Source organism: Physeter macrocephalus, chromosome 18, assembly GCF_002837175.3.
Source record: "Physeter macrocephalus isolate SW-GA chromosome 18, ASM283717v5, whole genome shotgun sequence".
NCBI classification, from domain to species: Eukaryota; Metazoa; Chordata; class Mammalia; order Artiodactyla; family Physeteridae; genus Physeter; species Physeter macrocephalus.
Genome location: NC_041231.1, coordinates 61,196,570 through 61,209,117, shown reverse-complemented (window position 1 = coordinate 61,209,117; position 12,548 = coordinate 61,196,570). Strand labels below are relative to the sequence as shown.

General features: G+C 35.5%; 1 protein-coding gene across 1 annotated transcript in view; it reads right to left on the bottom strand.

Annotated features, from left to right (window-relative positions):
* Nucleotides 1-889: 889 nt before the first annotated feature.
* Nucleotides 890-12,548, bottom strand: part of NEK10 (NIMA related kinase 10) — a 325,365-nt gene continuing 313,706 nt past the window's right edge. The window contains exons 35-38 of the mRNA XM_028479673.2: nt 7,615-7,723; nt 5,078-5,130; nt 4,942-4,997; nt 890-986 (exon numbers count right to left, since the gene is read on the bottom strand). Of these exons, the coding sequence (XP_028335474.1) occupies nt 941-986; nt 4,942-4,997; nt 5,078-5,130; nt 7,615-7,723 (264 nt within the window). The 3' untranslated portion in view covers nt 890-940. The remainder of the gene's footprint in view (nt 987-4,941; nt 4,998-5,077; nt 5,131-7,614; nt 7,724-12,548) is intronic.

The following is a 12,548-nucleotide window of genomic DNA, read 5'->3' as shown; positions in this document are numbered from 1 at the left end:
ATGGGACACTGTTTTGGTGTTCTGAGTTCTCTTTTCTAGAGATGTTTCAATATATAAAGAAGACATCTATATTTTATTATATAACTTATTTTTATTTCAAATTCTCAAACAATAAAACTTTAAAAGCAATGTTGGTAATTTCAGTTAGGAGGGACTTAGAATATGGAATATTGCATCTCTTTCATAGACTCTATGGCTCTTCAAAGGGCCCTAAAAACACTATGAAATTGATTAGCAGCAAAGCATTAGCCTAATCAAAACCTTCCTCCTCCCCCTATGCATATATACATATACAAAAACTATACCTCAATACATTCTTAGCTTAAATCTGAGAATTTGACAATTATTCCCAGCCCCTGTGCAAGGTTACAAATACTGTTCAAGACCACTAGCACCCAACTGGTTAAGAGAAAACCAATCCTTTCATGAAAACAAACAAATAAAAGTACAAAATAATTCGATCACATATTCTGAATTTCTTTTAAGATTAAAAACATTGAGGGATACAGTGAATCACCCAATATATTACTGTTCTGAATTCTATAATTTTCTTTATCTAAAACTATCTTTTATACATAGAAGGCTAGATGCCTTTAAACGTAGTTTCAGCAATTGTAAGTAGATTCCTTTGAAACATATGACAAGTATTTTTTTTTAACTTGGAGGAAAGTTCTGCAAGGAGTGGGTTTTCTTCTCACAGATGAATTTTGCCACATTTTCTCCCAGAAGCACACTGGGAACCCTATCATTCTGTATACATGTGTCCCATGTGTACCGGACCTCCACAAAGATTTCCTGCAGGCACCATGGCATGTTGGTCTTTTCTCTTCCACACTCTCTGAGCAGCACCCAATCTTTGGGCATCTTGCCAGTAGTGGTTGAAGTCCAGAACTTGATCTTCACTGGGAAAACAAAGTCCATTCAAAATGCAGCACTTTCATCATTTGGTTGGGCGATTCTTGGTCCCCCATGGATAGGAGTGATACCTAGAAGATTCAGAAATGGAAGGAGTTCTTTACAGTCTCAAATATTTTAGTTCACATATTCAATTTCAAAAGCAGTAGCTCAGGTATATAAATAAATAAATCACAATGAATAAAAAGGTGATTCTAAACATAATGGAATGGGGAGATTTTTAGAAAGTTACCTTTTGCTGAAGTTCAGTACTAACATTCTTTCTCAAATTATAAACTTAATAGGAACTAATAACCCTACAGTGGAAAAATTAATACCCATCCAAAGTAACCTGTACATTAAATGCCTATTTTAAAGCAATGCAAGTTGATTCAATGTAGATTTCTTTTTCTCTCAACACATATTTCATTGTTACAAAGTAAAATATTAATATGTGCCCCTAAGTATATAAGAATGGTATGCTGGTCATCTATTCACTCACAAAACTCAACAGTTTTACTCTCATTACAACAATGATAAAGTGAAGGCACGCCAGGCTGTTTCCTTCTGGTAAGGAAGCTAAATATTAATGTGTGCAAAATATAGGTAATCATACACCCCTGCAAATGACCACAAATAGAGCCCATCTGGGGCTGGCCCAGTTTGTTTTGACCTTGTTTAATTTTCCCTGCACTCTCAACTCAGTCCTACTTCCCCTTCCCAAATCCCTCATTTGGGTTAGGGCTCCTTGCTGCTGTTTCTATTTCTGTTACCACTTTCTTTAACTAATGCAGTATGTTGTGCCTGAGACATTCTTCCTACCAACTGCCCAAGTAGTCTCACCATTACTTAAACAGTTCTAGGTATCTTCCCCAAAGACAGCTAATAGCTAGATAATGGCCTTATCCTGAGACTTTCCATTTGAGAATGGCATCTCTCTATCCCTAACTAAACATAAACCCTATGATCTAAGCTTAAATGTGCCATGTCTTGGCTTAATGCTTTAGCTGCTGTCTGGATGCTTTGTAGATGTGTGTATAGGTTTAAACTGACAGTCTTAAGTTGTAAGCTTGAGTAATACAGGACTTATGTATGTAATTCCCTTTGCATGGTTATTAATCAAGATCATTTGATAATATTTTGCAGTGATGGCTATGATGACAATTAAGATTATGATGATGATTATGAGGACAATAGCAGATCTGACTAGATACTGGTGGAGGAGTTAAAACAATGTTTCTTATTTCAAACCACATTGCTAGGGAAGTTTTCTCAACTTGTGTTCCAAGTAAAAGATGAAAAATCACTGGGTAAACAAGGTCAACAGACTTCTTTCCTAAAGTATATCTCAAAATTTTCAATATAGTCATGTGTGTCAACATTGTCCAAAAATGGAAAAATGTATATTCAGGCTTTCCCAAATATATTTGGTCATGGAAATTTATTTTTCATATAACATCTATTATCATCTTTGATAATATTGGCTATTTACAAAACCTATTTAGGAAAATACACTATATTGATTCTAAGTACTGATTCTAATTACCTCTACATGTTCTGACATATTTAGCATCCTCTATCCTTTGAGTATGGAAAAATCATGACTGTCACACAGCTGATCTGATTCATATTTGTAATTATGTGCACTTTCAGTGTGTGAAGTATTAGGTACTTCTATGTGGAGCCTGACTTACTTCTTGGAAACTAATTGGGAACATCGGTAAACAAGTAATGGCTTTAAGCACAACCAAAGGTTATTTTTACTGGTAAACCGTGAAAACTGTCTCCCCCAATTATATATTCTATCACTGCTATTAGGAACTGAAAAGGGAGTATCATGGTTATATGGATTTTTAAATGGATGATTCATTTTAATTTGGAACATTTTAAGAAAATTTCATGTCATTTCCATCATATATTACTTTAACTTGATCGTTTAAATCATATCTTCATATTATATTCACAATTCTGAATATAACTGTAAATAATTTTTCACCTTTGTCATTAGGCCTCTTATTGTCTATTTACCATAAGAAGAAATTCTGCAATTTCTTTTAATACAGGAATATGTCTTTGAAAGTAGAAGTAATGTTTGATTTTTTAAAAACTTAATAATCATAGAATTGAAAAGGATAACCATAAATTTCAAAATAAGACTGGAATTACTATTTCTAAAAAAGGAAAAATAAGAGCTCTTATAAGAGCTTCCCTAAGTTCCTTACACCCCTGGTTTTTCATTATATTTTGCTGATTTTCTGCAAAAATTTGAAGACATCCATTGCCCATGATCCTGAGTCTCTGAGAAAATGTGATTAAAAAATGATAAGCATGACTTTTGCCCCATTACAAGCCAACGGCACTTGAAATAATAAGTTGCCAAGAGTCAAGAACAGAGACATTCATACAATCCATGGAAGGCTGGATCTACTCAAATCAAGAGGAAAAAATGAAAATTCAAAATCCCTCCAGGGATGGGGGGAGAAGACTGATTACGGAGATGGTGATTTCTATTAACAATATACCTTTGGAAAATGAGAATTACTCATCATTTCTCTGCAATTACAAATCACAACAGGACTAAATGTACAAAGGTAGTATTTTGGAAATATATTATCAAGCCAAAAGAGCAAGCAGCTGAATAATCTTATCTGTGATTCATAAGAACAACTCATTGAAACAGGGAAAAAAAAGGCTGGAGACTGAACTAACCTCAAAAAAGATTCTAATTTCCATATAATGACCTTAATAGAATTGTCTTGAGAGCTCTTTCTCTTTCCATGGCTAACAGTTATGTTTGGGGAACGCTTCTAGAATAATTTAAATAGTGGTCAACTGATAGCTTCATTAGCTAGACAGGAAGGCTATTCCTCCAGGTAGAAAAGGCCACTAGGGAAAACAAACTCGACTGGACTATGCCTCCTAAGGCAACTTTGGCCATATAGGATGTGTAAGTGGTTACTCATGGTCAATTTGATGCTTCTGTTATGAGTGGGCTCCTTGGAAAAGTCAAGAGACAGCTCATGTATAGCAGACACTGTCAGCACCCATATCCCCTCATTCAAAACACTTCAAAGCATGCTGACCTGATTCCCTATGGCCAGCACCTGCGTTTCTCTTCCTGAGGACATCTCTGGTCTCTAGAATCTGCTTTGTCCACCCTTACGGAAGGCCAGAAATGCCAGGGAACTAACATCCTCTGGGGAAAAAGGCCTCAAACGATGACTAATGGAAATTAGAGATAAATACCATCCCAGCTCCCTCAGTCCATAAGTGGGAGAATTGAGGTACATGTTCTCCACTGGCTCTCAGATTTCCACAATGGAATCAAGCTCCAACCACCACAATGGTAACTTACTTGAAAATGAAACCTTTATTGAATTATTTCTTCAATCCCTTACCAGAGTTTCTTGGGATTGCCTCTCAAACTAATTTTACTCAAATCTTTGTGCCTTAAACTGTGTCCAACAGTAAAATTGCAGGAATCCATAACTGAATGAAATTGATAAAATAGAGTATATTTTTAAAGCACCAATAATGATTATTTTAGAAGATAACACACAGCCCCAGTAAACTGCAGTTTCTTATTTAGGGTAAGCAAATGGGAACACATAACAAAAAATCCCTTTCCCACAAACATATCTTAAATTCACCAGAAGTGATTCTTTGTTTAGTTGCATTTTCCCCCTTGCATCCTATACAAATAATTGTTAGATTTTAGTCATGGACATTTGAGTTTCAGCTCTTCCAATACAGGACAAACACGCTTAATTAAAAAAAAACAATGTAGAAATAATTTTCCATTTCATTATGTAGGAGTAAATTACTACTAAGTGATCACCCTTTCTTTTCAACTAAGAATACAGCAGCTGCATCCATATAAAAGATGGTCAAAATACATTCTACTCACCGTTGTATCAAGTCTAAGCCAAGATATTTTACAAAAGTGTTTAAAATAGAAGGTCGGGGAAAACCTCTGGAATCAAGGATAGAGAAATCAGATCTAATATCCAACGGTCTAAATTGAATTTTCACATTTCTAGATCTCACCTGTTAGAAGTAAAATTGTAATAACCACTTTCCTCTAGGACTTCTTCAATCACAATCTAAAGTTTAAAAAAATCAGGTTAGTATTGAATTAAGAGCAACAAAATAAAATCATTCAGAGGCACTGCAAAAACATCACCTGCATCTGTTCATATGTTATCCCTTGCTCCAAATCAAAGCTGGAGGGTAGACCTGAAACAGATAAATTATGAAAAGCCTGACATTTGGTTCATGTTTTCTTAGATTTTATTGGCAATTATGACTCACATGCAGTGAAAAGAGGTCAGTTTCTTAGTGATGAAAATGAGAACTTACAAACACATTCCAAATTATCTTGGCTTTTGGGGTGGCCATCACAAAATAATACACAAGATTTATGGGCATTGCTCATGGTATAAATTGGCCAATTAAGTTAGGTGTGTGTGTGTGTGTGTGTGTGTGTGTGTGTGTGTGTGTGTGTGTAAGGATAGGTAAGGAGTGGTTCTAAACACAAACTTCCTGATAGGCAAAGAAAAGATTAAGAAACTATCCTTCATCGACAAGGCAAAAAGAGTAGATATGTGCTAGAAAAAAAATTCTTAGAGGAAGGCAGAAAGAGCCAGAGGAGGACAACAAAGGTCTGACCCTTGGCTATGGCTGCCAGGAGGGAATAAAATACATTTAAAATCAGAAGACAGTAATTCTTTTGAGGTTTGGTCTGAGTATGATATACCAGCACATTAACCAACCCCAGCACAACCCAAAGCAATGTTGACCAGTTTCCACTCAGATCAATCAACACTTATCACATGGAGGCCCAGGAGCTCTCCTGCCACTTACTTAGGAGAGAGAAAAGAGAATGGGTTGAAGGTTAAGAGGACGCACGAGGATGTGAGTCCTGGCAGCTTGTTTTTCAAGCCTAGCTTAAAGGTGTTGCCCAAAGTGCTCCCTGGTTCTGCTGTCTTTGCTTTTGTCCAGGCTGCCATGACCAGGGACACACCTGGTCTGCTCTGGGGCGGGGCATCCAGCTTCTGGAAGAGTCTGTCAACTCCCTCTCAGGCCGTTGAGAGACTTCCACCAGAGCTCTTCACTCAGCAGGGCTGCTGTGGTAAGAAGTCTGGCCTGTGACTGACCTACCTGCCCAGGGGGATGCAAATGACTTTACTTCACTTAGTATGATAATCTCTAGATCCATCCATGTTGCTGTAAATGGCAAGATTTTATTTTTTTTATGGCTAATATTCCATGGTGTATATATATATATATATATATATATATACCACATTGTACTAAGTGAAGTAAGTCAGAAAGACAAATATTGTATGATAGCACTTATCTGTGGAATCTAAAAAATAATACAATTGAACTTATTTACAAAACAGAAACAGACTCACAGATATAGAAAACAAACCTATGGTTAACAAAGTGGAAAGGGGGGGAGGGATAAATTAGGCATATGGGATTAACAGATGCACACTACTATATATAAAATACATAAACAATAATTATTTATTGTATAGCACTGGGAACTATATTCAATATTTTTAATAACCTATAATGGAAAAGGAAAAGAATCTGAAAAAGAATATATATATATATATATATATATGGATCACTTTGCTGTACACCTGAAACTAACACAATATTATAAATCAACTATAGTTCAATTAAAAATAAATAAAAGCAAATGACTTTAGATAACAGTTTATCTCGATCTTACAGATTTCTCAGGGACAATTTTAAATGAGGGTCTGTCTACCCAGTTTAGCTGTATCCTAGGAGTCCAAGACTTAGGGAAAGTTTGATAATTAGTACATGAAGTGATTTGCCTAAATTAGGCAACTTCAAAAACACAACAGAATTAAGCTTTTTTTTTGTCTGTGTAGATGGCAAATCTTCATTTAACAGTAAAAGCTTCACATCTGTCTACCCCACTGAGAGATATAACTATAGTTTACAGGGATTCAAAAGTTATTTAGGAATTCTGTAACCTCAGAGTAGCTTGAAGATCTCTTCTGAGGTCAAATATCACAAGAAAAATTACATTATGCTGAGTCCCTACTACTGGCTAAGTACTTGTTATATATTTACACTGATCATTGTTATAATCCTAAGATGGTTACCATTTTTGTTCCCATTTTACAGGCAAGAAAACTGGGGTTCAGTGAGGTCAAATAATTTGCTCAAGGTCAGCTACTAAGTGGTTGAGCTGAGATTTGAATCTAGGCATCCTGGTTTACAGAATACATACCTTTAATCCCTATGTTATATTGCCTCCTTATGAGAAATATTTTCAAAAAAGAAAAAAAATTAAATATGTCTGATGTGGATTCTTCAGGTAAGTTTCAAATTTTGTTTTGTTCAAGCTCTTCATTTCTGCTTTCTATCTCCCTGGATGTTTTGGGGTATTTGATTTCCCATCATCAGATAAGAAGAAGTAAAAGGAAATACAATTTACCCACACAGATTCTGTCTGCTTATGGTATTAATAAATGATCAAGGAAGGTGTCACAAGTGTGTAAAATAAATCTCAGGGAATTTCTAAATTCCTACTGTATGTCCTTCCAACTGTCACCATAGATAATCAAAATAAGCTCTATTTTCATTTAAATTGAAGATAATCTTTTAAGGATAGCTGTTGATCCAAACAATCTATTTCTTTGTGAAAGCCAGATTTCCTGTGTTGAAGACCATTACCTGTTGGGTTATTTAGGGATAGGCTGTTTCGACCTGATGAATGATGCAATAAATGGTAATCTGCTGTGAAAAAGTTGGGCTCAATTGGTTCTGGAGATCCCTGAGATAACTGAAACAGAAAAAGCAAAACTGCATCTTATTTTGCATTCAGAATCAAATGACATGAGACCTCTGTGTGCATCTCTGCCCAGAAAAATTAGTGCTCTTCAGTTGTCAATCCCTTGTATACAGATAAAGACCAATCTTCTTCCTTTCAAAAGAAATTATAAATGAGATGCAGGCAAATTACAGGGAAAGCAAGTAGATAATTCCTGGTCACATGAAAATAAAAAACGCTATACTTTATAGCTTTATGAGAACAAAATAAAAATGGATAGAAAAATAATGGCATGGACCTGGGATATCAAAATGTTATTTTTGTCAGGTGTAGGAGGAATAAACTCCAATCATTCAACAAAACATCATTTTTAGCCCAAATCATTCTTGTTTGACCAAGGCAAACACATTTCTTAATACATTTTTCTAAATTACTATTAATTAATTTTAATCTCCAGAAGTTAATTCCCAACACTGTAAAGGAAAGAGTAATTCACTAAATGCCAGAACTTATTAAAGTTCCAATTGTTTAATGCCATTCTATAAGGATGAATTTTTTAAATGAAACTTTCAAAATCCTTTCACCTTTAATTACAACTAACACTTGAGCTGGCCAAGTTTTTGTGCCTGTGTAAAACAATATACTTTTTAAATGTCGATACATATTAATAAACCAGAACAAAAGGCACAATTTAGACTATTCAACAGTGGTTACCTTGGATTCACAAACTCTATTCATGAGTTAAAATATATCACAGTTCAATCATTTGAGCAAATTGTTTGGCAGTTCACAAATATGCCCACCCTTTGAGCCAACAATTTCACTCTTAGATATACACACACAAGAGAAATGAGTACTTCTGTTCATCAAAAGACATGTACAAGAATGTTTGTAGCACATTTATTCATAATAATCAAAAACTGGAAAACCCCCAGATGTCCACAGGATAGATAAATATATTGTGGTGTGCTTATCCAATGGACTTTTGCCAAACATGAAAAAGAATACACTATGGATATACACAGCAAGATGGTTGAGTGTTGAGGAAAAGAAGCCAGACACAAAAGGATACACAATGTATAGCTTCATTTACACATATTTTCACAACCGAGAAAAGCTAACCAATGGTGACAGAGATCAGGACAATGATTACATTGTAGCAGGTAGTAGAGTTTGACCAGGAAAAGGCAGGCAGGAGCCTTCTTCTGGGCTGGAAATGTTCTATATATCGATGTGGGTGGTGGTCACATGGGTGAATATATATGTAAAAGTTCATGGAGCTGTATATGTACTTCGCTGTATACATTATGCATTTTATACCTTAATATAAACATTTTATATTAGCAATTGATAATTATTCCATCAATATGCTTTGGATACTATAAATAAAAATCATTTTTGGGTTTTCCAGTCTCCATATTGCCAACGAATGCTACACATTAGAAAAAAGATATGAATCATCCTTTTATATACTTGAAAATTTATTTTCCTTACTTTAGTGACAACTGATAAAATTAATAACCCATCTGTAAAATGACAAGATTGTAAGACTGTAATAGTGTTATGCAAGAAGATTTTATTTGTTTAATAACTTTCTCATCAGTGCTATTAGGGGGCAATGCAGCTAGCCTTAAGCATTCCATAGTTCTAATATCTAAGGTAGTAGATTATTCCAACTAAACTTCTTAATATGTCTTGTAATGCTGAAAATGATTTCCTGGTATTACCTTCCAAGTGACTTCAGATGGATATTTTTCATATGGTTGAGCATAGGAGTAATTTGGCTGCCTGAAATGTTCATCCCAATTATTTCTTAGAAAGCTTATTTAAGTCAACTTAATTATTAAGTGAACACCTTGGAATCCTAAAGATTTCACAAACAGGAAGATGCACAGTAACGTATGTGAACTGTGACATGGAGAGGTCAAGAGAGTCACTTTAAGATGACAGGACAAGTTCTTTTCATTGATTCAAACCTTGAAGAGAGGAGTGTTTGATGTTTCCAGAGCCTGTGTCACACTAGCAGTCTTCTAGACTAAGAACTGTGAATTCTCAGAGGGATAGGCCAATGGAAGAAGCCAAGGACTAAAATCTTTAGTCTTGTGTTTGAGACCCAGATACATTTATTTTTATTCTAGGAAATTTCCAGAACTTCGTTTTGCAGTTCAGTTTTTTGACGTGTAATATATTCTTTCAACAGATATTTTTTGCCCCTTACTATGTAACCTGAGCAGGTTTTGTAAATCAGAAATGTAAACCTTTCAATCCACATACACTGATGATCTGCCCAGCTTATTAGCACCATGCTGGGCACCACGGGGGACACAGAAATGATCTGGCCTCCATGAGACTTGCAACTTGACTGGAAAAATAGGCTAATGTACATAAAACAAGAGGGCAATGCATTAAATAATGAAGTGTGAAATGAGGCGGTGAGATCTAAGCTTACACAAACAAGGATGCTTCATGAAGACCAGCATGGTTTTCAGAAGCTCTGTAGAAAAAACACTAGAGCTGAAACTCAAAGGCTGGATTTGGGTGGGATGCAAGGAAGTCAAGTGAACATTCCAGGTGAGAGGAACTTGAGGGCAAAGGCTGGGTATTGCATATTAATGGCAAAGTGATAAAGGGCTATGACATTAGTCCATGTTATAGAGGCATGGAGATTTAGGTTGAAAAGAGGAAGACAAGTGTTATTCATTAATTCAGGGAGCATCTTTTATTCAAAAACATTTTTTAATTTAAATTTTTAAAATTTTAAAATATTTTTTAGCCATACCACACGGCATGTGGGATCTTAGCTCCCTGACCAGGGATCAAACCCATGGCCCCTGCATTGGAAGCACAGAGTCTTAAACACTGGACCACCAGGGAAGTCCCCAGGGAGTATTTTTTTTAAAAAAACAGCAGGTTCTTATTAGTTACCAATTTTATACATATTAGTGTGTATATGTCAATCCCAATGTCCCAATTCATCACACAACCACCACCCCCACGTTCCCCCCTTGGTGTCCATACTTTTCTTCTTTACATCTGTGTCGCAGTTTCTGCCCTGTAAACCAGTTCATCTGTACCATTTTTCTAGGTTCCACATATATGCATTAATATACGATATTTCTTTTTCTCTTTCTAACTTACTTCACTCTGTATGACAGTCTCTAGATCCATCCTTGTCTCTACAAATGACTCAGTTTCGTTCCTTTTTATGGCTGAGTAATATTCCATTGTATATATGTACCACATCTTTATCCATTCGTCTGCTGATGGGAATTTAGGTTGCTTCCATGTCCTGGCTATTGTAAATAGTGCTGCAATGAACATTGGGGTGCATGTGTCTTTTTGAATTATGGTTTTCTCTGGGTATATGTCCAGTAGTGGGATTGCTGGGTCATATGGTAGTTCTATTTTTAGTTTCTTAAGGAACCCCCATACTGTTCTCCATAGTGGCTGTATCAATTTACATTCCCACCAACAGTGCAAGAGGGTCCTTTTTCTCCAGCCCTCTCCAGCATTTGTTGTTTGTAGATTTTCTGATGATGCTCATTCTAACTGGTGTGAGGTGACACCTCATTGTAGTTTTGATTTGCATTTCTCTAATAATTAGTGATGTTGAGCAGATTTTTATGTGCTTTTTGGCATCTGTATGTCTTCTTTGGAGAAATGTCTATTTAGGTCTTCTGCCCATTTTTGGATTCGGTTGTCTGTTTCTTTAATATTGAGCTGCATGAGCTGTTTATATATTTTGGAGACTAATCCTTTGTCCGTTGACTCATTAGCAAATATTTTCTCCCATTCTGAGGGTTGTCTTTTCACCTTGTTTATAGTTTCCTTTGCTTTGCAAAAGCTTTTAAGTTTCATTAGGCCCCATTTGTTTATTTTTGTTTTTATCTCCATTACTCTACAAGGTGGATCAAAAATGATCTTGCCCTGATTTATGTCAAAGAGTGTTCTTCCTATGTTTTCCTCTAAGAGTTTTATAGTGTCCGGTCTTACATTTAGGTCCCTAATCCATTTTAAGTTTATTTTTGTGTATGGTGTTAGGAAGTGTTCTAATTTCATTCTTTTACATGTAGCTGCCCTGTTTTCCCAGCACCACTTATTGAAGAGGATGTCTTTTCTCCATTGTATATTCTTGCCTCCTTTAACAAAGATAAGGAGACCATAGGTGTGAGGGTTTATCTCTGGGCTGTCTATCCTCTTCCATTGATCTATATTTCTGTTTTTGTGACAATACCATACTGTCTTGTTTACTGTAGTTTTGTACTTTACTCTGAAGTCAGAGAGCCTGATTCTTCCAGATCCGTTTTTCTTTCTTAAAATTGTTTTGGCTATTCAGGGTGTTTTGTGATTCCACACAAATTGTGAAATTTTTTGTTCTAGTTTTGTGAAAAAGGCCATTGGTATTTTCACAGGGATTGCATTGAATCTGTAATATGCTTTGGGTAGTAGAGTCATTTTTGCAATGTTGATTCTTCCAATCCAAGAACATGGTATATCTCTCCATCTGTTGGTATTACCTTTAATTTCTTTCAGCAGTGTCTTATAGTTTTCTGCATACAGGTCCATTGTCTCCCTAAGTAGGTTTACTCCTAGGTATTTTATTCTTTTTGTTGCAATGGTGAATGGGAATGTTTCCTTAATTTTTCTTTCAGATTTTTCATCATTAGTGTACAGGAATGCAAGAGATTTCTGTGCATTAATTTTGTATCCTGCAACTTTACCAAATTCATTGATTAGCTCTAGTAGTTTTCTAGTGGCATCTTTAGGATAATCTATGTATAGTATCATGTCATCTGCAAACAGTGACAGTTTTACTTCTTTTCCAATTTGTATTCCT